The sequence below is a fragment of the Cololabis saira genome, chromosome 21, assembly GCF_033807715.1.
Source record: "Cololabis saira isolate AMF1-May2022 chromosome 21, fColSai1.1, whole genome shotgun sequence".
NCBI classification, from domain to species: Eukaryota; Metazoa; Chordata; class Actinopteri; order Beloniformes; family Belonidae; genus Cololabis; species Cololabis saira.
In genome coordinates, this window is record NC_084607.1 from 471493 (window position 1) to 497108 (window position 25616).

Sequence of the window (25616 nt, forward strand, 5' to 3'; positions counted from 1 at the left end):
ACAAAGTTCCACCTCAAGTGTATCTATAGTGGGACCACCGAGACCAGAGGCCGACACGGAAGAACCCGGAACCCAGGCCACCGGCAACCCCACAGAGGGGAGAAGCAGGAGGGAGGCAACCCACCGTCTGCGAGGCCGTCCCCCCCGCCCCCCCCCCCCCCGGCGGCGACCGAGGGGGCCCGCAGGCGCGGGAAGAAGCAGCCAGGGATCCCGCGGCGGCGGACCGCGACCCAGGCAATCCCCGGCCACCCGGTCCGGGCCGGACACGCGGCCAGGAGGCCCTCACCCTTCAGGCCAACGACCCCCACCCGGCAGGGGGCCAGCCTGCCCGGAGAGACAGAGCCGCCCCGGCCGCCGACGCGGGCAGGTGCACCCGTCCCCCACGAAAGTGGTCCTCCAAGACCAGAGGGGCGCCCCGCCGTAGAGGCAGCGGGGGGGACCCCATTCATTCATCCATTCACCTATCCGATATCTATACTAATAATATGATATACTATGCATAATAATAATAATACTAATAATAATAATAATAATAACCATCTTTGTAACAAAGTTCATTTTTAACTGTTAGTATCACAGATTTAAATATGTTATATTTACATGTGCTTAGATTTATTTTTTTAAGTGTATTTATTTATGTATTTATTTTATTCTCTATTTATTCACTCACTCATCTTTATTATTATTATTATTATTATTATTATTATTATTATTATTATGACTGTTACCTTCATTATCAATATTATACGAGTATTAGGGCCAAACTAAGACAAAAAAATAATAATTCGAAATTACGAGAATAAAGTAATATTGTGAGAATATAATTTATGAGAACTCTAACAGGAAGAGTGTGTTAAAATATTGAGCATCTTATGAAGTTATATTTATATATTTTTAATATATTTAATATTACGACTTTATTCTCATATTATTATGACTTTATTGTTTTTTGTCTTAGTTTGGCTCTAATACTCCGTTGTAATATTTATGACTTCTTATTCATACTAGATATTTGTATTATTTACTCATCATTGTATTTCTATTTAAACCTTGTTAGTGTTTGTAAAGCAAGATTTGCTAATAAAGTTTAAAAATTAAAAAAAGAGGAAGTGAACTGCAGTTTATCTCCGACTAATCATTAAATAAAAATACCTTTTTTATTGATTGATTGATTGAAATCTTTATTTCGAGCATAAATACAAAAACATTTAGACAAAACAACAAAAAAATAATATAAATAAACATCATTAAACAAAATCAAAGGGGAATAAAATAAAAACTTTAGGATTGGTTCATAAAAAACACATGTAATCTCTCATGTTTAGCTTTTATAAGCAAATCTTTGCATCCGTTATCAGTTTCACACTAACTCAGGAAATTAAAGAAAGACCAAAAAAAAAAAAAGCCCCGGATTCCGGCGCATGCGCAGATCCGCGTTGATGCGGCGGGTTGCCATGACAACAGCAGCCTCCTCCCGTCACCGCGGCAGCAGCACCAGGGTGGAGCAGCAGCAGCAAGAGAAGGAAAAGAGAAGGAGCAGGAAAAGAGAAGGAGCAGGACGGAGGTAAGGAGGAGGAAGGAGGAGAAGCGGATTTTTACAGATATTAAATATATTTTTAAAGATATTTCTACAGAAGGAACTAAAAACGGACTTTGTTATTTGTTGCTGAATCATCATGGAAGATGGTGATGCTCTCTCTCCTCTTCTAGAGGCCTGCTCTCCTCCCTTCTTCCCTCTCTCCTCTTCTCTCCTCTCCTGTCATCTTCCTCTCCTCTCTCCTTCTCTCTCCTTCTCTCTTCTTCTCTCCTCTCATCCTCCTTCTCTCCTCTCTTCCTCCTCTCATCCTCCTGTCATCTGCAGGAAACCTCCAAACATTTTTCGTCCCTTAAATTCTTGGGCTGGAACCGAAACTAAAACCATTACAGGATTTTATTAGACTGTATACTTTTTTTACTTTCTAACTTGTCTGCATAAATATTAATGGTTAATACCATGTTGGTAAAAACCGGCATATATATATATATATATATATATTGTATAAAATAAATATACAGGACTGTCTCAGAATATTGAATATAGAATATAATATAGAATATTAGAATATTTTCTGTAATGCAAAAATGTCATTCATTCTGGATTCATTACAAATCAACTGAAATATTCAAGCCTTTTATTATTTTAATATTGCTGATCATGGTTACAGCTTAAGAAAACTCAAATATCCTATCTCAAAAAATTAGAATGTTCTGGGAATCTTAATCTTAAACTGTAAGCCATAATCAGCAATATTAAAATAATAACAGGCTTGCAATAATTATATAGGATAGGCTTTTATAAGCAGTTTGCTTCTGCCTATGCCTTTTCAGTTATTGTTCAACACATTCTTTTGGTTTTGTATGAAAAGTTAATGCTGTACAATGTTTTTTTGGTGTTGTTTTGTGTTGCAATGACTGAATAAACTTCATTCATTCATTCATTCATTCATTCATATTTCAGTTGATTTGAAATGAATCCAGAATGTATGACAGTTTTGTTTTTTTAATTGCATTACAGAAAATAAAGAACTTTATCACAAGGGTTAGGGTTAGGGTTAGGGTTAGGTATATATATATACATATATATACATATATATATATATATATATATATATATATATATATATATATATATATATGTGTATGTATATATATATATATATATATATATATATGTATGTACTTAAACAAACACCTACTGATATGAATTTTGCCCAAGTGATTTGGGATGAAACAGAACTGACGATAGAATCTACGTGAGCAGTAACCATAACCCTCTTATATTTATTCCTGTCATAATAAAATTACTGCCGTCAAGCAACTAAAAAATTGAAAGATTAATTCATTAATTAATTTTTTGATGGCCAAAAAAATATTCTACAGAAAGCAAATATAGCTAAAATACCTAGAGACAAACAAATAACCTCAAACAAATGTAAAAGAGTGTGACTATTTATTTAATTTTATTAAAGTTTATTTAAGTTAAAGGTGCATCATCATCACCTTTATCCCGTGTATGTGTGTGTGTGTGTGTGTGTGTGTGTGTGTGTGTGTGTGTGTGTGTGTGTGTGTGTGTGTGTGTGTGTGTGTGTGTGTGTGTGTGTGTGTGTGTGTGTGTGTGTGTGTGTGTGTGTGTGTGTGTATGTGTGTGTGTATGTGTGTGTGTGTGTGTGTGTGTGTGTGTGTGTGTGTGTGTGTGTGTGTGTGTGTGTGTGTTCCAGGACTAACGATGGACGGAGACTCCACAGTCGTCAAAGAGGAGGAAACTACGATGGCAGGTTTGTCTCCGATCAGCGGGATTGATCACATCAATCACTAATCAATCAGTGATGATTTAAACAGACCAAACTCTCACTCTGATCTTAAATTCCTCAAACATATTTTGAAAGTTAAAACAACAGAATGTAAAACTAAACACAAAATGTCTGGAAATGTTGAAATGCCGCAGGACTTCTGCCGGATGATTGATGACATTCCCTATTTCAAACCATTCAAACGTTAGTGCAGAAAATAGGAACTATCAGGTATCGACCAATCAGAAGAAGGGGCGGGGCTAATTTGAACCAATTAAGGTGAAGGAGTAAAAACCGAGTCCGATGACACCACCCACGACTCTGTATGCCAAACCATTCAAAAGTTATAGCATTTACTGTGTGTGTGTGTGTGTGTGTGTGTGTGTGTGTGTGTGTGTGTGTGTGTGTGTGTGTGTGTGTGTGTGTGTGTGTGTGTGTGTGTGTGTGTGTGTGTGTGTGTGGGGGGGGATGACTCAGCACACAGAACCTTCCGGTTTGGCTGTGAGAAAAACCCAGATTTTGGCTTCTGACAAGGTCTCAAACCACTCCGATTTGTGATCAAACCGTAGCTCGTAGCAGAAAAACTAAAACATCGTGAGAGACACAGAAGCCGGCAGATTCTGACAATCTTAATTTTATTCAGATATTCCTTAAAATGAGTGAGTAAGGTCAGTGCGAAGACAGAGACAAACGTTTGACTACATTACAGTCAATGGAGACTGAGACAGGTATTGGCGCCGCTCTAGCGCCCCCCCGTTTAAATGTTGTGCATACCCCGCCTGTCAAAGTCACATTTTATTAATCCCAACACCTATGTCTACATTCTGACCAAAAATTATTTGTCTGCTTTTTACGGTTTGGCCGTGAGCTCGAGTTACAAATAAAAATTCTGGTTATTTTTTTCTGTTTCTCACACTCTACCAACCGACACCCGCACTCTAGATTTGACAAAAAAGTGATTTCCAGTCCTCGCTTGTGTGCTCATATTTTGAAAAGTTTACATCTTAGGAAAAAACTGTTTGGTGTTTGGAGAGAAGAGAAGTTTTCCTCCGTTTTGAAGTTTGAATGACATTTCTACGTGCAAGTATGAGAAAGTTAGGTGACTCAGAAAAAAGGTGAATTTTGGCTTTTTTTTTTACTTCCTCCCATCCACAGTGTGACATTCCGCGCCATACACATACATGAGAGAATCTCCCCATTAGTTTGGAAATTTGGAAATGTTTTTGCCCTTTGAGTGAAAACTATTTGTGCGATCGCTCTGAAAATCCACAGGACTGTAGTTAAATTCAGGGCTTACAAGACCTCCCATGGATTCTGGTTTCATTAGGGTCATTAGACTGATCCTAGGTTTTTTATTGCCCCAAATGAATTTTGAGATGCCGCTATTTAATGGTTTAAAGAACTCCACAGGTAAAAAGCATGGTAACATCTGGAAAAGAAAAATAAATCTTGGTAGAACATTCATTTTGATAGTGTTTATGCGCCCTAATAGTGACGGTGGAAGAGAAGACCATGTTAACAGGTCTGATTTTATCTTGTGTACAATTGGGGTGTAATTTTCTTCAAACAGATTATCTAAATTGGGAGTAATATGTATACCCAAATATTTAAAGCCCCCTGGTGTCCAATGAAAGGGACAAGATGTAAGCATTTCTTCTGTTGGTGTCATGTGTAAGAGAACAGCATTAGATTTACTGAAATTGATCTTATAACCTGAGTAACTTCCAAACTGTTTAATTGTGTTTTGCAAGTGTGATATTGATTTATCTGGGTCCGTGATGTATAAAAGAATATCATCTACATATAAGGACATTTTATGTTCGTTATTATCGACCTTTAAACCCTGAATACTTATGTTGTCTCTTACACTTGCCGCCAAAGGTTCGATCACCATTGCAAAAAGCAAAGGTGACAAAGGACAGCCCTGCCTTGTCCCTCTAGATAAAGAAAAAAAGTCATAGCACCTGCCATTGGTTATTACCGCAGCTTTTGGACAATTATAAATCATTTTAATCCATTCAATGAAATTAACACCCAAATCAAATTTATATAAAACAGAAAAAATAAATTTCCACTCAACTCTGTCAAAAGCCTTCTCTGCATCTAAAGAAAGAAGAAGAGAAGGCTCCCGGTGGTTGTTGAGAGAGTTAATTATATTCAAAACTCTCCTTATATTGTCAGAAGCATATCTCCCCTTTATAAAGCCTGACTGGTCTGGATTGACCAACTTAGGCAAAACCGAGTCCGAGATTGGTCGATATCTGATAGTTTCTACTTTCTACCGTAACTTTTGAATGGTTTGATATAAAGAGTCATGGTGGAGTCATCGGACTCGCGTGAGGGCCCGTTTATTGCTTTAATACATGTTTGAAATAAAATTCATTCATTCATTCATTCATTCATTCATTCATTCATTCATTCATTCATTCATTCATTCATTCATTCATTCATTCATGATGTTTGTCTTTCACCTTGTCGTCTTGTTGTCTCTCCTCCTCTTGTGTCCCCTCCCCATCAGAACTGGTTTATTCCAGTTCTGAGGTTAAACCTCCTAATGGAGGAGCAGTGAAGGCTGAGGAAGAGGAGGAGGAGGAGCTGATGAAGAGCAGAGAGAAGGAGGTGCAGAAACCTGAGGAAAAGGAGGAGCAGCGACAGGAAGAACGGAGGGATGAGGAGGTTTGTTCAGCTCCTGGAGATGGAAGAGGAGCTGCTGAAGGAGGAGAAGACAACATGGAGGTGAAGCTGGAGGAGGACAGAGAGGAGGTGAAGGAGGTGAAGGAGGTGAAGGAGCTTCAGCTCCAGACTTCCACTTCTCCTCCTCCAGAAGAGGAGAAGGAACGAGACGATGGAGAAAAAGAAAAGATATCAGACAAGATGGAGGAGATGGAGAAGGAGACCAGAGGAGCTGATGAAGAGGAGCAGAAAGTATCCACTAGGGAGCAGCGTGATGTCCAGGAGATTCCTGAGTCCAGAGGAGCTGATGAAGAGGAGCAGAAGGAGGTCCGTGATGAAGAGGAGCAGAAGGAGGTCTGTGATAAAGAGGAGCCGAAAGTTCCCACTAGGGAGCAGCTTGATGTCCAGGAGATTCCTGAGTCCAGAGGAGCTGATGACAAGCAGCTTGATGTCCAGGAGAGGAGTGTCCAGAGACTCCTCTCTCAGGGAGGAAGAACATCCTCCTCTTCTTCAATCCCGAGGTCCAGAATTCCTCACCCTCATCCCAGAGGTCTGTCTCATCTTCGTCTTCATCATCTGAACGTTTGACTCTCCGTCAAACGTTCTTCCAGTTCTGGTTGTCATGGAAACGGGCCGCTACCATCGTTGATCTGATCACTGATTGATCTGATCACTGATTGATCTGATCACTGATTGATCTGATCACTGATTGATCTGATCACTGATTGATCTGATCACTGATTGATCTGATCAGTAATTGATCTGATCACTGATTGATCTGATCACTGATGGATCAGATCAGTGATTGATCGGCAGCTGCCCGTCTTTATTCATGGTTCTGTGATTATTCTGCATCAGTTCTTCATGTTTGTCACCAGTCTCCTCCTCTTCCTCCTCTTCCTCCTCTTCCTCCTCCTCCCCCTCTTCCTCCTCTTCCTCCTCTTCCTCCAGATAAACCAGCCGCCAGGCCGTCTGCTGATGAAACCGCGAGGGTGAGAGAATTTAACTTCTTTTCCACCAAAGTGGTTCTAGTTCTGGTTGTTTAAATCAACATAAAAACCCAGCTCGTAACGAAGAAACACCAGAGACTTGTCAGAATGATTTTTAAAGAACACCAGAGACTTGTCAGAATGATTTTTAAATGTTCCTGCAGGAGGGGAAGCAAAGTAAGAGCTTCAGAGCAACGGGGGCTCTCTGTGAACGCTGCTGACGGAATACTTCCTAGTTCCTCTTTTGCGTCAGCTTTTTATTGAGAATTTTAGACAGATACTGACCGTTTGTACACAGTGTGTGTGGGAGGAAACAGACATCGGGGCTAAAAGGTGAATCATGACATTTTTAGTTAAAGAGGAATTGAGAATTTTCATGTCTGGTGGACAGAAACTTAAAGTTTTAAAAGGACAATGAGGCCCCAGACAAAAACGGGAAGTCTTGAACAGCTGTACAGTGTTAACCTTTAGTTAACCTTACAATTCCCTCCTGTTGTTCTTATGAAACTTTCAACTAATATCCGTCCATCAGGCTTAGGACATGAGCATCATACTTAAGTTCAACATATGAGAAATAGCAAGGGGAGAGCTTATAACACACTTAATACAAGCTTGTTAATTAGTTTAAAACATTAGTATAAGTATTTGTCAAGGGAGAGGAGAGGAGAAAAACCCAGGCTATATGGGACAAAATTCCTCTCCGACCCTCCTAGTGAGCGATCACCCATTCTAAAAAAAACATACAAGCTTTAAAGCACATTTCACAGTAAACTAAATGAAACAGTTTACACTCCAGTGTCATCATAGACATCCTCGTCATTAGTTCTGTTGGGGTAGTCATATTCTTCAGTTTGGGTTCGTTGGAGTTGTTGGTAATGGACTTCAGAATACTGGACTAAGGAAGTTTGGATGGTTCTTTGGACCATTGCACGGAGACACGGAATGATACAGGTAATGAAAACACAGAACAGTACCAGGCCAGTGATGATCGGAATCATAATTTTAGTCATTATGTCAGTCCAGGACCAAAAAGTGGTGCCTGCTGAGCGTCCGTCTTCTGACACGACTTTGGCCAACTGACGTACCGTATTGGCCCGAATATAAGACGACCCTGATTATAAGACGACCCCCTCTTTTTCAAGACTCAAGTTTGAAAAAATACTTTTTGAACACCAAATTAAATTTTTTAATACAGAAAATAATGACAGTACATCTGAAACAAATGATTATAACAATATATTTGAGAGAAAAAGCCTGTTATTTTGCTTCATTCAAATCATTATCTTGAAGTTTTGCATCATAACTTCTCCTCAGCTGCCGGTTCACCTGCCGAACTTCCACCCTCTTTTCTCCAGATTGTCGCTACATTTCTCCACTTTCTGTTATCTCTTCTCTTATTTTCTTCTCTTTTCTTTCTTATACTATTTTTTATTTTTCTTCTTCGTGACAGGGGTTGGCTTTGGCCTGGGGAGTTAAGTTCAGCATTCGCTTTAAAGATATCTGGCGCCATCTAGCGTTGTGAATGGGTATAATGTCTAGACCCCGAATGTAAGACGACGCCCACTTTTTTCTTATTTCAATGCAAAAAACACCGTCTTATATTCGGGCCAATACAGTAATTCGGCTATGGCTTTGGTAACATTAGCTTCAGCACCAGTTTCATCAGGGATGAACGTACAACAGCGTTCCTAAATTACAACAACAATGTAAGTAAAGAGTTTGAGGAACAATTCCTAACATGTCAGCATGACTCATTAGTGGAAGAGTTTCTTCCATCTCTCGGGGCTCCTCTCCAGTCTGTTCCACTAGGAACCAGATTGTGGTCAGGAGGTGATGATGAGTGGGACTCTCATGATGCCAGTGCAAGGGGGCACTGACCCGTGGCTGGTGAGTAGGTGTCAGGTGAGTTCTTCAGCGGACAAAGGTTTTGAAACCGTCCGACTTCCGGCCTACTCAGGGTCTGGAAAGTTTTTTACTAGCTTGCACTGCGACTGGTGGACCCACATAGATCTTTCAGCAACCTTTACTGCTGTGGGGGTCGCGATCTGGACCACAAAGGGCCGTCCCAACGGGTGATGACCATGTTTTTCATTTTACCACTCGAATCAGGATCTGGTCACCCGGTTTCAGCAATTCCTGCGTAGGAGAGAGAGGAGAAAGCGGCAGCTTACAAGAACTTTGAACATTTTTCCAGCAAACAATTTACTCATCCACATCGAGAGTGGATCTGCCTCTTGGGCTTTCTCTTGCTATGGTTCTCCTTAAAAAATTTTAAAGTAGGTATTTGAATACTTAATTTTGTGTACTATACCCTGCCTCCCTCCTGTTGAGACATGAGACTTCCCATGGCTCAATTTAGCCACCAGGGGGAACAGGTTTTCTGGAAGTACTGGTTTGTTTCAACTAGAATTTGAGTTGGATGTCAACAGGGGTAGGGGTCTCGTTGTCATCATCTCTTCTTCTTGTCCTTTTCTTGGAAGTGTCAGGGCTGCCAGAGTCCTGACTCCTCCCCAGATAAGTGGTTCTCCCACTTCTTGACCTTTGCACCCTGGCAGGTTGGGGGTCTGACTTAATGATTCTCTAGGGTCAGTTATCTCTATGTCCCTCAGATCCCCCCGCCGTCACCTTAGATTACTTGGTGTGGCAAAACCCATTTAATTCTGTCTCCTACCTTAGTCAAGGACTACAGAACTTTCTTATTTCAACCCAAGTGGGTTATGGTTTTATCAAAGTAACAACACACAAGTTAATAACATAACGGTGCAGTGACCAAACCGTGTGTATATATGTGTGTTAATGTGTATATATATGTGTGTTTATGTGTGTTAATGTATATATATATATATATATGTGTGTTTATGTGTATATATATGTGTGTTTATGTGTGTTAATGTATATATATATATATATATGTGTGTGTGTTCCAGGCCTCCAGGACAGCAGGGGGCGCCATCGCTGCAAAGCTGATCTCAGCCAAGAGCACAGGTACGTCAGAGAAACCGCTTCATTTCATTTCATTTCATTTCATTTCTCATTTATTCGTTATAGAGGGACAATATACATTAATGAAGATTTTAAAATGTAAATGCACCCAATTGTAGCCAAAAGGCTAAAGCAGGTTCTCCTGCTAACGCTGTAATAACAGAGTATCAGGTTAGCCGTACGGATGCTACGTCTGCCCCCCATGGGTATTCATGAAGAAACTATGAAACTATTAAAGATAAAAATACGTTTTTTAATATATAAGTATGTAAAAAATAAAAAAAACACCTTAACTAAGACAAATGATGAATATGTGTATTATTTTACTATAAACCTCTAACCTGCACCTGTCTGTCTGTCTGTCTGTCTGACACCTGTCTGTCTGCCAGAGTCGGTGGACGTCAGTCCAGGAAGTCGCTCACCTGCCAGTCGATCAAGCACTCCCAACAGAGAAGTGAAGAAGGTACCTGTCTGTCTGTCTGTCTGTCCGTCCGTCCGTCCGTCCGTCCGTCCGTCCGTCAGACACCTGTCCGTCCGTCCGTCCGTCCGTCTGTCTGTCTGGTTACTTGGTAATTCTGCTTAAAAGGGCCCGAGCACTGACAGTGCTAGGGCCCTAATGTATCTGTAGATGTTTTTGTTCTCTTTTTTCTTCCGATGAAATGAGGGTCTTTTTTCCCCCTAAACGTGCCCCAAAAGTCACCAAATTTTGCACCAAGCCAGGCCTGGTGAAAAATGTGATATTTAATGGTTTGCATTAATGGGCGTGGCCTAACGGCTCAACAGCGCCCCCTAGAAAACTTTGCGCCTCAAGCCCCACAATACGGTTTGACGTACATGCAGGAAAATCGGTACACACCTGTATCATGTCACAACTTAAAGAAAAGTCTCTTGGAGCCATGGCCGAAACCTAACAGGAAGTCGGACATCTTGAATTAATCGTGTCATTTTGGTGCGATTTATGCCATTTCTTCGGCAGTTAATTCAGCCCGAACCGTAACGTGCACCCAGGTGTGTTATACATCTAAATGTGCGTCTCTATCCTGCGACCACACGCATTACTTTTCTCTTTCAAAAGCGTTACCGTGGTGACGCTAGACGCCAAAAAGCGCGCCCCCCCTTCATCTGATTGGTCCATATTTGATAGTTCCTACTTTCTCCATAACTTTTGAATGGTTTGACGTAAAGACTCGTGGGTGGTGAGTCCTTGACCCTAATTGGTGCAAATTAGCTCCGCGCCTTCTTCTTATTGGTCGATATTTGATAGTTCCTATTTTCTGCCATAACTTTTGAACGGGTTGTGATAAAGACATGTGGGTGGTGTCATCGGACGCAGTTTTGAGTACTTGACCTTTATTGGTGCAAATTGCACGTGCCAGGGCCCGTTCATCCGTTCATCGCTGCTTTCAGCTTTAATTCTGGTTAAGTTTTGTGTTGCTGTGTTTGTGCAGGTGGCCGTGGTCCGGACCCCGGTCTCCTGGTTCTGTGTCTGTTTAGTTCTGGTATTAATCTGGATTCATCTGGTTCTGTGTCTGTTTAGTTCTGGTATTAATCTGGATTCATCTGGTTCTGTGTCTGTTTAGTTCTGGTATTAATCTGGATTAATCTGGTTCTGTGTTTGTTTAGTTCTTGTATTAATCTGGATTAATCTGGTTCTGTGTTTGTTTAGTTCTGGTATTAATCTGGATTAATCTGGTTCTGTGTTTGTTTAGTTCTTGTATTAATCTGGATTAATCTGGTTCTGTGTTCTGAAGGTGGCCGTGGTCCGGACCCCCCCCAGGTCTCCCGGTTCTGCTCGGGTTCTGCCCTCCCACCCCATGCCCGACCTCAGCAACGTCAGGTCCAAGGTGGGATCCACCGAGAACCTGCGGCACTCACCTGGAGGAGGAAAGGTGAGAAACACCTGCTAACGACACACACCTGGTAACAACACACACCTGGTAACGACACACACCTGGTAACGACACACACCTGGTAACGACACACACCTGGTAACGACACACACCTGGTAACGACACACACCTGCTAACGACACACACCTGGTAACGACACACACCTGGAAACAACACACACCTGCTAACGACACACACCTGGTAACGACACACACCTGGTAACGACACACACCTGGTAACGACACACACCTGGTAACGACACACACCTGGTAACGACACACACCTGGTAACGACACACACCTGGTAACGACACACACCTGGTAACGACACACCTGCTAACGACACACACCTGGTAACGACACACACCTGGTAACGACACACCTGCTAACGACACACACCTGGTAACGACACACACCTGGTAACGACACACACCTGGTAACGACACACCTGCTAACGACACACACCTGGTAACGACACACACCTGGTAACGACACACACCTGGTAACGACACACCTGCTAACGACACACACCTGCTAACGACACACACCTGCTAACGACACACACCTGGTAACAACACACACCTGGTAACGACACACACCTGGTAACGACTCACCTGGAGGAGGAAAGGTGAGAAACACCTGGTAACGACACACACCTGGTAACGACACACACACCTGGAGGAGGAAAGGTAACGCCTGAGAAGGTTTTTGAGTACGTTAGAGTCGTCATGGGTAAACCTGACCGATGTTTCCGTCCACCTTCCGGCTCTCAGCGAAGGCGGACGCCTTTTCTGCTCCTCTCCCTTATCAACCTTCCCTGCTACTGCTTTCGCCCTGTCTCGTCTTCAGAGCCTCTCACTTTCACACCTCCGAAACTCTACAACCATGGAATTGATTAACTGGTCTCTCAGCACAATTGACCAAATTTTTGCGACGAGAAGTCAGGGGGTAAGGGAGCCCTCCTGCCCCGATGGGACATTTTTTGCTGGATACACGATGGACTCTTACAAGAACTGGAAGCCGTTGTGCCTCAAGATCTTGACCGTCGAGGACGTTGAAGATGCTTCATAATTGGATTAATGATAGCAGGATTTCTTCTAATTGGAGTGGGGATCTTCCTGGTCTATCGACAATCTCGTAAGTCGGCGACAGCCGTTCTGGCCTCTCTGAGCTGCCTGAAGCTGCTGAAGGAATAAGCACGGGGATCCGCAGTCAGACTCTAGAGCAGGGCTGCAAGCTGGATGTGATTCTTGAACAGAATCGCAGGCTAGCGGCGTCTTCGAGCTCGTTAGCAAGATGGAGAACACCTTGGAGAAGCTGGGTACCCAACTTGGCGGGGATTGATCACAATTCGTCTGATTGGAGTTGCCATTGATGAACCAGAGACTAAAGGCAGACGGAAAATTACTGAGGCTGCCTGATCTCAAGAATTGTTGATTCTACAATTTGCCCTTGACGGAGTGGCTTGGCAGGCCTCTGCGGTCACAATCTCCCTGGAGGAATGTAAACAAGACGACTCTGCCCAACCCCCCCCCTCTCCCACGAACACCTGCGGATCTTCCTCCCAGAACTGTACCGAGCTGCATGATTACACCAAGGACTTTTTGGCTGAGCAGCTCTGGGTGAAGGCTCACAGACTTTATCACACACACACACACACACACACACACACACACACACTCACACTGACAACCACAACTCCCCCACCCCCATCCAGCGCCTTCCTGGCTCCCCTCTTATCAGCCCCCTGACAAGGACGTCGGGTTTGAGCGCCAGCCACCGCGGCGCTCACTTGGATGAACTGTGCCGGGACCCCCCCCGACTTGCCCACCCCCCATCACCCACATGCAAGTCCTGTGACGCCTGTGCTTCGTGTGCTGAGGTGTTTTTTTGCAACTTGATATTGTGTATTGTATGATATTCAGTGTGAAGATGTATCCCCCCCCATCCCAGTGTTACCCTTTGGAAAACAGGCGCACAAAACCATTGTGTCGGGTACACCGCCGGTGTATCCGAAGTCAAAAACAGTTTTTCTAAGCTGACCTAATAAACCTGATTCTGATTCTGATTCTGACCTGCAGGTTCAGATCACCAACAAGAAGCTGGATCTCACCAACGTTGGGTCAAAGTGCGGCTCTAAAGGCAACCTCCACCACAAGCCAGGTAACCATGGCAACCGTCACCACAAACCAGGTAACCAGGCAACCATGGCAACCGTCACCTGAGCAGCGCGACCATGCAGTTCTTCACCCCTGACCAGCCGGTGGGCTGAAGTCTGCACCTGACCAGCTAACAGGCTAACAGGCTAACTCTCCGATGTCTCCCCAGGTGGGGGGAGGGTGGAGATCAAGCTAACAGGCTAACATGTTTCCCCAGGTGGAGGGCGGGTGGAGATCAAGCTAACAGGCTAACATGTTTCCCCAGGTGGAGGGAGGGTGGAGATCAAGCTAACAGGCTAACATGTCTCCCCAGGTGGAGGGAGGGTGGAGATCAAGCTAACAGGCTAACATGTCTCCCCAGGTGGAGGGAGGGTGGAGATCAAGCTAACAGGCTAACAGGCTAACATGTTTCCCCAGGTGGAGGGAGGGTGGAGATCAAGCTAACAGGCTAACATGTTTCCCCAGGTGGAGGGAGGGTGGAGATCAAGCTAACAGGCTAACAGGCTAATGTCTCCCCAGGTGGAGGGAGGGTGGAGATCAAGCTAACAGGCTAACATGTTTCCCCAGGTGGAGGGCGGGTGGAGATCAAGTCGGAGAAGGTCGACTTCAAAGCTGTTCAGTCTAAAGTCGGGTCTTTGGGGAACGTGACCCACGTCCCCGGAGGAGGGAACAAGAAGGTACATGCTAACATCAAGCTAACACGACACCAATGTCATGCTACTATTATGCTAACACGATGCTACAACTGCAATGACACACTAAGGTCACACTAAACTCATGATGACGTCACAGGGTTCACTGATATCATGGCTAATGTTGAAGAATATATCAAAACCATTTCAGAAGTCCGCTTTGTGGTATAGTGAGTTTATTCAGCCAGCGGTGAGCGGATCTACACAAACCAGGGTCTGGTTGATATGCCGACCTCGAGTGACTTTGTAACAAGGTTTTTATACAAGAAGTTTAACGAACAAAAGGCAGGAATAAACAAGCCAAGTGAGAGACAAAAGTAATTTACAGTCAGATGTGATCTGTGGCCACATGTCATTATCAGACATTTGGCATGACTGTCACTAACTTCTAAATTACCCCTTAGGGTGTTCTCGTGATTCATGTCTGTTTGAACCAACTTCCAAGGTGTCGTCTTCTGCAGGGGGGGTAGGAAGTTGAAGCTACTTCAAAGGTGTTGAGTCCAGTTCAAAGCCCTGCAGGCGGGGGTGTGGGACTGGGGCAACCTGCAAAGCGCTGTTGTCCCTGCAGGGGGCCACGTGCTGTTGGAATGCTTGGTGCTAACATGATGCTAACATGGTGCTAACATGATGCTAACATGGTGCTACCATGATGCTAACATGGTGCTAACATGGTGCTAACATGATGCTAACATGGTGCTACCATGATGCTAACATGGTGCTAACATGGTGCTAACATGGTGCTAACATGATGCTAACATGGTGCTAACATGATGCTAACATGGTGCTAACATGATGCTAACATGGTGCTACCATGATGCTAACATGATGCTAACCTGATGCTAACCTGATGCTAATCTGATGCTAATCTGATGCTACCATGTGTGTGCAGATTGAGAGCCACAAGCTAAGCTTCAAGGAGACGGCTAAAGCCCGGACCGACCACGGCGCCGACATCGTCGTCCAGACGGACTCGCCTCCTCGCGGCCTCAGCAACGCCTCGTCCAATGGAAGCCTTAACGGAGCCGGGGCCACGCCCCTCCAGGCCACGCCCCTCGACAACCTGGCCGACCAGGTGACTGATTCCCCCGTAAACGATTGAAATCACGTAAAAACCAACACGTTTTTTTCAGTAAATCCCCTCCGTGTTCCGTCAGGTTTCCTCCTCTCTGGCCAAACAAGGCCTGTGATTGGACGAGTGCCTGCTGTTGCCAAGGAAACCGTCAGCTGTTGCCAAGGAAACCGTCAGAAGGAAGAAAACATTCGTCATCCTGCCATTTTCTTCATTCTGCTCATGTTAAGCTAAAGTATTGGAGAGATTTTATGACAAGTCAAAGTGATGATGAAACGGCCGATCAGGGTTCGATTCTCTGTTTCCTCCAGAGTTAACCTGTTAGCATAGCTGGCTGGGGCTAGCGAGCTAGTCCAGATTGGCTAACGGAGCCCAACGGTAGAAAGAAAGTTTATATTTATTGTGTTTTTTTTCAACAATCTGGTTGGTTGGTTTACTGTTACTATTAGCTTGATTGGTTTCCTCAATTATCGGTTGCTTTAGACCAGGGGGGCCACGACCCCTAGGGGGCCGCAGAGGTACTGCAGGGGCTCCAACAACTCCATTAACAGGAGATAACAATCTACTTTTGACAATAACTATTTAGTCTCCAACTCTACATAAATGATTCATGACGTGAGTCGTGTGACTAACGTCAACTTTAGAGAGAAAAACCAGCTGTTTTTATTTCCTATTTAACTAGTTAGACCTGAAAGATAAGTTAGTGACGATAACGAAGCTGACGAGGACAAAGTTTCATCAACCGTCGACTGATTCTGACGTCTGTGATTCTGATCAGTCTGTGATTGATCAGTCTGTGATTCTGATCTGTCTGTGATTCTGATCTGTCAGTACGTTCACATGCAGCGATTCAACCTGGTTGCAGATCCGTTGCAGACATCGTTCCGACTTTTAAACTGCATGTAAACATCTCAACCTGGTCAAATCAACCTGGTCTAGCCGGATTCATCAACCAGGTTGGAGCACCTAGATAAGCCAGTCGCAACCAGGTTGTTAACGCCATGTGTACGGGGACATAGATATTGCAGTCTGCGCATGCTCGAGAATTTCCCCCGGGTGGGGTTTTCCCCCGGGGGAGGGGATTCACCCCGAAGTGAAAGGAGACGACGCGTGTTTAGCCATTCTTTCATTCTTCAAAACATGTCTACAGGAAGAACTCATTTTTGGTCCAACGAGGAGACGCGTTTTCTGCAGTCACTGCAGTCAAAAGATCCGTTCTTCTTTTCATCATCAACACTAAAAGGTACATAATGCAGGAAATGTAGCTGCGGTAGCCTCGTCGAGGTGCTCGGACGCCATCTTTCTTTCTTGGTGTTGGTAAGCGGAGGTCAACCGGAAGTGGCTCTTTGTTGAAATGGTTACCATGGTTACCTTGGGTACAGCGCCACCTAGCGTCACGGAGTCAGCCATGCTCTGGTTACGGTGGATTATTCAATCTGATTCAGTCTGATCTCAGAACAGCATGTGTGATCAGACAAGTTGATCCAATCTTCTGCATGTCATTATGTGATCAGATCTGCAACCAGGTTGAATCGCTGCATGTGCACGTACGTGATTCTGATCAGTCTGTGATTCTGATCAGTCTGTGATTGATCAGTCTGTGATTCTGATCTTTGATTCTGATCAGTCTGTGATTCTGATCAGTCTGTGATTCTGATCAGTCTGTGAATCTGATCTTTGATTCTGATCAGTCTGTGATTCTGATCAGTCTGTGATTCTGATCTTTGATTCTGATCAGTCTGTGATTCTGATCAGTCTGTGATTCTGATCAGTCAGTGATTCTGATCTTTGATTCTGATCAGTCTGTGATTCTGATCAGTCTGTGATTGATCGGTCTGTGATTCTGATCAGTCTGTGATTGATCGGTCTGTGATTCTGATCAGTCTGTGATTGATCGGTCTGTGATTCTGATCAGTCTGTGATTCTGACGGTCGTTCCTTCAGGTCATGTGACTCAGGAGGAAACAGAGCAGAAGATGCTGTTAGCCTGTTAGCTTTGTTCGTAAAATTCCTCCAATCCCAGAAACTCATCTCTGTCTCCACCATGATCTCTGTCTCAGTAAAGGTCCCTGTGAAGATCCTTCTGTTTAAATAAAGTACCCAGAATGCCGTTTGATACCAGGTGCCAAACCCATATCGTCTCTGTCTGTTGGCTGTTCAAGTGCTTTGTATCAATAAAGTTTCTCTTGGCTCAGACAGCTGTGTTTTTCCTTGATGGACACATATTATTATTATTATTATTATTATTATTATTATTATTATTATTATTATTATTATTATTATTATTATTATTATTATTATTAGGGTCCGAGCACTGAATGTGCGAGGACCCTATTGTGTCTGTGATGTTTATTATTAGGGCCCGAGCACTGAAGGGGCTCCGATTTTATCGGATTGTGTTGTGCCGCGCCCATGTGCGCATGTGAACTCTGAACTTATAAGTGATTATGAATTCATGACATGTGTGATCGGATGAACATTTCAGGATTATCAATTCCAGTGAAAGCCAGACTTTGGTTTCGTCCTGGAGCAAAAGTTTCTGACCCTGCGGCTCTTGGTCAGTTATGACCCCCGCTGCAGGGCTTCAGATCAAAGTAAAACCAGCGAAAGCCCCGGAGCCAGGACTAAGGTTTACGACACCTGGGGGGTCAGACACAGTGGAACCCCATAAAACCAGCGGGGTTCCTGCCAGTCCAAAGACCAGGGAACAGACTCCCTGAGGTTTACGACACCTGGGGAGGTCAGACACAGTGGAACCCCAGGAAACCAGCGGGGTTCCTGCCAGTCCAAAGACCAGGGAACAGACTCCCTGAGGTTTATGACACCTGGGGGGGTCGGACACAGTGGAGCCCAGGAAACCAGGTTCCTGCCAGGCCTGAAAGGGTACTGCCCCTTTGAGCAGACCCGCCCCAAAACCTATAAATACCAGGAGCCCCCAAAAGACTCCCTTCTCTCTTCTCTCTTCCCCACAACATCTCGTCCTGGAACAGCTGGATCTTTGGCTGCTATAACTTTTGAATGGTTTGACATAGGAAGTCGTGGGTGGTGTCATTTCTGATATGCTTATGGGGGACGGTGGCCGTGAGTGCGAGGGCCCGTTCATCGCTGCTTGCAGCTTTAATTATTATTATTCTTCCGAGAAATGAATTGCCTTTTTGGAGGCCTTAAAATGCTCGAAAACTCACCAAATTTTGCACACGCTTCCAGAGTCGTGAAAAATTACGTATTTTATGGGGGACAGGCATGGGTCCACAAGAATGGGCTCTATAGCGCCACCTATTTTATGTTTTTCGACGAGCCCCATAATATGGTTTGACTTACAGCAATGACCTTTATGTGTCTATTATATCAGACAAAGCCCTACAAAAAAGTCTCTTGGACCCATGCTCTAAGTTACACAGGAAGTCTGGCATTTTGAACAGAAAATGGCTGAAATTTTTCATGATTTCTGGTCATTTCCAGGCCTCGTACTTTAACGAACTCCTCCTAGAAATTTTATCGGATTGGCTCACAACTTGGTTTGTACAATCTAGACCAGTGTTTCTCAATCCTGGTCCTCGAGTACCACTGTCCTGCATGTTTTAGATGCTACCCTGCTTCAGCACACCGTGATACAAGCACCTGTGTCATCAACAGAGCTGTGCAGACCTTGGTGACAAGCTAATGAGGACCTTTAATTAGAATCAGGTGTGTTGGTGCAGGGAAACATGTAAAACATGCAGGACAGTGGTACTCGAGGACCAGGATTGAGAAGCACTAATCTAGACACATGGCCGACGCTAAATTGTGAAGCTTTTAAGTTTTTACCAGAGGGCTTGACCGTAGTGATCCGGCGAAGTTTGAGGTCATTTTTAAGCCTCGCCATCAAACATCAATTGGCTGTAACTCAGCAATACATGATTTGATGTGGTTGAAAACGTATGTGCACGATTGTAGACTGAGCCTGAAGACATCTATGGTGGAATATTCAGGATCGGTTGTAGCGCCACCTGTTGGCACCAGGAATTGTCATGTATTCTAGTTTGCATCTGTGCTCCAAGCGAGATCAGTTTATTGATCTCAAAGTTGGTCACATAATAGGTAAGACATTGACGATGACTGACAGAGAAAACTGTAAGTTTTTATCAAAGGGCGTGGCCGTTAGAGGTAGTCAAATTTCGGTGTCTCGCCATGAACATAAAAGTTGTTGTAAATTAAACATAATTGGTCCAAATTGACCCAAAATCAATACATGTAATCAGGCTTCCATTCTGAACAAGTGGATATGACAATCTTGGATGAACTCCATAGCGCCACCTTTTGGTCAGGTATACGTTTTTCATCAAATTATGTGCTTTAATTACTGTTTCGTTCATCCAATCACAATGAAATCCATACATGTTATTGTCATAAGGGCCTTATTGACTGCGACGCGTATCGTGGTCATAACGTCACGAAATTGCAATTCTGTCACTCTGGATTTCTGGTAAAATAATCATTAAAGATCACTGGTTTTGTTTTAGGACAATTACATTTCAGATTCAGATACCTTTCGACAGGACTTAAAAATCATACACTGGAACATATCCTATTTGGAAAAGTTTGTGACTCACTTTTTTCAAAATATGAACTAATATTCAAATGAATCATAACTTTTTCATGCCATGTTCAATTAACTTCAAACTTCGTAAAGATATAGTTTACTGTGACGTAAAAATATCCTGTGGATTTCATGATGTTACGTCTAACACCTGAGCCAGCTGGCTCTCTGGGCCGGCCAGCTCCTGCAGCGGGAGGGAACGTTGCTGCGCGAGCAGCGTGGTGACGTCGCCTGGTGCGTTCATGGACAATTGGAATTTACTGTATTTGGCGAGAATTGACCATTGCTTTATTGTATTGCATTTAGACATTGCATTTGTATTGCAAACATTTAGACTGAGGTTACAGAATAAAGTTATATGAAGTTAAATAAAGTTACAGAACGGTTGGGAGTTTCTGTCGTCAGCTCATCCAGACACAAAAGTGACTCGTGAGAACTTTAACCTCATTATATTCATGTTTAATTCTTTTGCTCACAAATACATTCAGTGTAACAAGAACATGTTTCCTTAATACAAAAAAAACAAGTTTAAAAAGGCGAAAATATATAAGACAACAGTTTCTGTTTCCGTCCGTCAGATCAGTTTAATTCTCAATAAAAGTCAGTAAAACACCCTCTTATGTACAGAAACCAGGCCAACTTTGTTCGGTATTTTTAACACAAATGAACACAACGCAGGAAAGATATGGACAAAGATAAAGATGGTTTTGTTCAGGTTCCCCTGGAAGATGCTGGTGGTGATAACTCACATTTCCTGCTAAATCTATGAGAACAGTCGATCGCACAAACGCTCTTTCACGTTTTAGATGTTTTCCAGTCTTTATTCATTCAGTGGTTTAACCCGGCGTGAAGTTTCGTCTGTGACGTCGTGAACGTTCCCTGCTGTGAAGTTTCGTCTGTGACGTCGTGAACGTTCCCTCTACAGCTCTGCTCGTTAGCAGGTTGATGCCTGAGGCTTCAGTAAATGTCGGATCCAGAGCTTTAGATTGCTGTGTTTTTATTAAATGAAAGGGAGGAGTTTCCTCTGAAACATCAGCCTGAAGAGCTGGACCAGGTTAGCAGGTTAGCATCACGGAAGTGTCCGGGGGGAGTAAACTAACTGGACATGAAGCATCATGGCTGCCAGATATTCAGATTCACCAAAATAAAAACACCAATAACTTACTGAGATTACAGGATTCAATGGAAGTAAAAAACCAAAACCCTAGGTGACGATATTTAGAGTCCAGGAAGATCCGTGTGGTTCAGTCTGGAGCTCCGACGGCTGAATGAAGGTTCAAAACCAGTCCAGGGCCAGAGATGGGAGATGTTGGAGATGTTTGGAGATGTTTGGAGATGTTTAGAGATGGTTAGAGATGGTTAGAGATGGTTAGAGATGGTTAGAGATGTTTAGAGATGGTTAGAGATGGTTAGAGATGGTTAGAGTTGGTTAGAGATGTTTAGAGATGTTTAGAGATGGTTAGAGATGGTTAGAGATGGTTAGAGTTGGTTAGAGATGTTTAGAGATGTTTAGAGATGGTTAGAGATGGTCAGAGATGGTCAGAGATGGTTAGGGTTAGGGTTAGAGATGGTTAGAGATGGTTAGAGATGTTTAGAGATGGTTAGGGTTAGGGTTAGAGATGGTTAGAGATGGTTAGAGATGGTTAGGGTTAGGGTTAGAGATGGTTAGAGATGGTTAGAGATGGTTAGAGATGGTCAGAGATGGTTAGAGGTGGTTAGAGATGGTTAGAGATGGTTAGAGTTGGTTAGAGATGTTTAGAGATGTTTAGAGATGGTTAGAGATGGTCAGAGATGGTTAGGGTTAGGGTTAGAGATGGTTAGAGATGGTTAGAGATGGTCAGAGATGGTCAGAGATGGTTAGAGATAGTTAGGGTTAGGGTTAGAGATGGTTAGAGATGGTTAAAGATGGTTAGAGATGGTCAGAGATGGTCAGAGATGGTTAGAGATGGTTAGAGATGGAGATGGTTAGAGATGTTTAGAGATGGTTAGAGATGGTTAGAGATGGTTAGAGATGTTAGAGATGGTTAGGGTTAGGGTTAGAGATGGTTAGAGATGGTTAGAGATGGTTAGGGTTAGGGTTAGAGATGGTTAGAGATGGTTAGAGATGGTCAGAGATGGTCAGAGATGGTTAGAGATGGTTAGAGATGGTTAGAGATGGTTAGAGATGGTTAGAGATGGTTAGAGATGGTCAGAGATGGTCAGAGATGGTTAGAGATGGTTAGAGATGGAGATGGTTAGAGATGTTTAGAGATGGTTAGAGATGGTTAGAGATGTTTAGAGATGGTTAGAGATGGTTGGAGATGGTTAGAGATGGTTAGAGATGGTTAGAGATGGTTAGAGATGGTTAGAGATGTTTAGAGATGGTCAGAGATGGTTAGAGATGGTTAGAGATGGTTGGGAAGTCTCTAGTAGATGTTTCTCAGTTACATCTTTGGTCTTAAAACCAAAATAAACCATTTCTTCTGACGCTCTGGTTTCAGAAAAAAGAATGCCAGAAGACTCAAGTCCTGGTAAACGTCCGTCACCACAACAGTTTAAACAAAGATCATGTTCAGCTTCCAGAAGGTCCAGAAGGTCCAGAAGGTCCAGAAGGTCCAGAAGGTCCTGAAGGTCCAGAAGGTCCAGAAGGACCAGAAGGTCCACGTTCCCCAGAAACGGATCCAAACCTGTTCAGAGAAGCTTCTGCAGGACTCAGGGGGGTCAGAACTTTGTTTCCTCCTCATTAGATACTTGGAGTTCAAGGTTTAAACGTTTTAAAGAGTTTTGTCTTAAAAAAGAGGCAAGAAAATCCTGATCCGGGTTCCAAAACCAGGTCCAGGTTCCAAAACCAGGTCAGGGTTCCAAAACCAGGTCAGGGTTCCTAAACCAGGTCAGGGTTCCTAAACCAGGTCCAGGTTCCAAAACCAGGTCCAGGTTCCTAAACCAGGTCCAGGTTCCAAAACCAGGTCCAGGTTCCAAAACCAGGTCAGGGTTCTGGAGGGTTTATGGATCGTTCCAGAGATGGTTGGAGACAGTCAGAGTTCTCTAGTTCTGGAGGTCTATGGTCCTGGTCCTGGTCCTCCTGGACCCCTAGGGCTCAGAGAAAACGGTCTGGTCCTGGTCCTGGTCCTGGTCCTGGTCCTTGTCCTGGTCCTGGCCCTGGTCCTGGTCCTGGACCCCTAGGGCTCAGAGAAGACGGTCTGGTCCTGGTCCTGGTCCTGGTCCTGGTCCTTGTCCTGGTCCTGGTCCTGGTCCTGGTCCTGGTCCTTGTCCTGGTCCTGGTCCTGGTCCTGGTCCTGGTCCTGGTCCTGGTCCTGGTCCTGGACCCCTAGGGCTCAGAGAAGACGGTCTGGTCCTGGACCTGGTCCTGGTCCTGGTCCTGGTCCTGGTCCTGGTCCTGGTCCTGGTCCTGGTCCTGGTCCTGGTCCTGGTCCTGGACCCCTAGGGCTCGGAGAAGACGGTCTGGAAGTGCAGGAGCATCAGCTCCACGATCTGGCTCTGGAAGACCATGTGGACCGTCATGTTGGACTCGGTCTCGGGTCCGAGCAGCGTCGGGCCGAACACGATGGCCAGACTCTGGACCGACATCCGGTTCTGGTCCCGGTGCTCCACCACCCTGGAGAAGATTAATTACAATTAATTACAATTAATTACAATTAATTAAAATTAATTAACATCCGGTTCTGGTCCCGGTGCTCCACCACCCTCGAATAAGATTAATTACAATTAATTACAATTAATTAACATCCGGTTCTGGTCCTGGTGCTCCACCACCCTGGAATAAGATTAATTACAATTAATCACAATTAATTACAATTAATCACAATTAATTACAATTAATTACAATTAATTAACATCCGGTTCTGGTCCCGGTGCTCCACCACCCTGGAATAAGATTAATTACAATTAATCACAATTAATTACAATTAATTACAATTAATTAACATCCGGTTCTGGTCCCGGTGCTCCACCACCCTCGAATAAGATTAATTACAATTAATTACAATTAATTAACATCCGGTTCTGGTCCTGGTGCTCCACCACCCTGGAATAAGATTAATTACAATTAATCACAATTAATTACAATTAATCACAATTAATTACAATTAATTACAATTAATTAACATCCGGTTCTGGTCCCGGTGCTCCACCACCCTGGAATAAGATTAATTACAATTAATTACAATTAATTACAATTAATTAACATCCGGTTCTGGTCCTGGTGCTCCACCACCCTGAAGAAGGACAGACGGACATTATCAGGTTCTCTTCTCTTCCGGCTCTCAGCGAAAGCGGACGCTTTTTCTGCTCCTCTCCCTCCCTATCTGCTGCTACTGCTTTGTCCTGTCTCGTCTTCAGAGTCTCTTCTTTTCACTCCTCCCAAACTCTACAATCATGGAATTGATTAACTGGTCTCTCAGCAAAATTGACCACATTTTTGCGACGAGAAGTCAGGGGTTTAGGGAGCCCTCCTGCCCCGATGGGATGTTTTTTGCTGGTTACACAATGGACTCTTACAAGAACTGGAAGCCGTTGTGCCTCAAGATTATGTCTGTCGAGGACGTGGAAGACGCCCTTATAATTGGATTTATGATAGCAGGATTTCTTCTAATTGGAGTGGGGATTTTCCTGGTCTATCGACAATCTCGTAAGTCGGTGACAGCCGTTCTGGCTCTTTCAGAGCTGCTGGACGTTGCTGAAGGAATAAGCACCGGGATCCGCACTCAGACTCTAGAGCAGGGCCGCAAGCTAGATGCGATACTTGAACAGAATCGCAGGCTAGCGGGGGTCTTCGAGCTCGTTAGCAAGATGGAGAAGACCTTGGAACGGCTGGGTACCCGGCTTGGCGGGGATTGATCACAATTCGTCTGTTTGGAGTCGCCATTGATGAACCAGAGACTAAAGGCAGACGGAAAATTACTGAGTCTGTCTGATCTCAAGAATTGTTGATTCTACAATTTGCCCTTGACGGAGTGGCTTGGCAGGCCTCTCCGGTCACAATCTCCCTGGAGGAATGTAAACAAGACAACTCTGCTCAAACCCTCCCCCCCTCTCCCACGAACACCTGCGGATCTTCCTCCCAGAACTGTACCGAGCTGCCTGATTACACCAAGGACCTTTTGGCTGAGAAGCTCTGGGTGAAGGCTCACAGACTATCACACACACTCACACACTCACACACACACACACACACACACACACACACACACACACACACACACACTCACACTGACAACCACAACTCCCCCCCACCCCCATCCAACGCCTTCCTGGCTCC

General features: G+C 44.1%; 2 protein-coding genes across 5 annotated transcripts in view; one reads left to right on the forward strand and one right to left on the reverse strand.

Moving 5' to 3' along the window:
• Positions 1-1477: 1477 nt before the first annotated feature.
• On the forward strand, positions 1478-17362 carry LOC133421777 (microtubule-associated protein tau-like). The gene is made up of 11 exons (XM_061711541.1): positions 1478-1564; positions 3258-3314; positions 5848-6552; positions 6954-6994; positions 9919-9976; positions 10363-10436; positions 11725-11862; positions 13943-14024; positions 14588-14697; positions 15602-15784; positions 15867-17362. Exons 2-11 carry the CDS (start codon positions 3266-3268, stop codon positions 15897-15899), a joined length of 1473 nt encoding a protein of 490 aa, XP_061567525.1. The 5' UTR covers positions 1478-1564; positions 3258-3265; the 3' UTR covers positions 15900-17362.
• A 3440-nt stretch (positions 17363-20802) lies between these two features.
• The window catches only part of LOC133422723 (rho GTPase-activating protein 27-like), a 67236-nt gene continuing 62422 nt past the window's right edge, over positions 20803-25616 (reverse strand). For 3 of the 4 annotated variants that reach the window (XM_061712779.1, XM_061712780.1, XM_061712777.1), the window contains one exon: positions 20803-23954. In XM_061712779.1, the coding sequence (XP_061568763.1) occupies positions 23780-23954 (175 nt within the window). In that variant the 3' untranslated portion in view covers positions 20803-23779. The remainder of the gene's footprint in view (positions 23955-25616) is intronic. The other variant, XM_061712778.1, reaches the window with a different exon arrangement.

Excerpts from the sequence above, each read along its gene's own strand:
- LOC133421777 (XM_061711541.1), top strand. The coding sequence starts at position 3,266 with ATGGACGGAGACTCCACAGTCGTCAAAGAGGAGGAAACTACGATGGCA. Across the intron at positions 6,995-9,918 it reads CTGCTGATGAAACCGCGAGG|GCCTCCAGGACAGCAGGGGG; the intron begins GTGAGAGAATTT and ends TGTGTGTTCCAG. Across the intron at positions 14,025-14,587 it reads CAACCTCCACCACAAGCCAG|GTGGAGGGCGGGTGGAGATC; the intron begins GTAACCATGGCA and ends ATGTTTCCCCAG.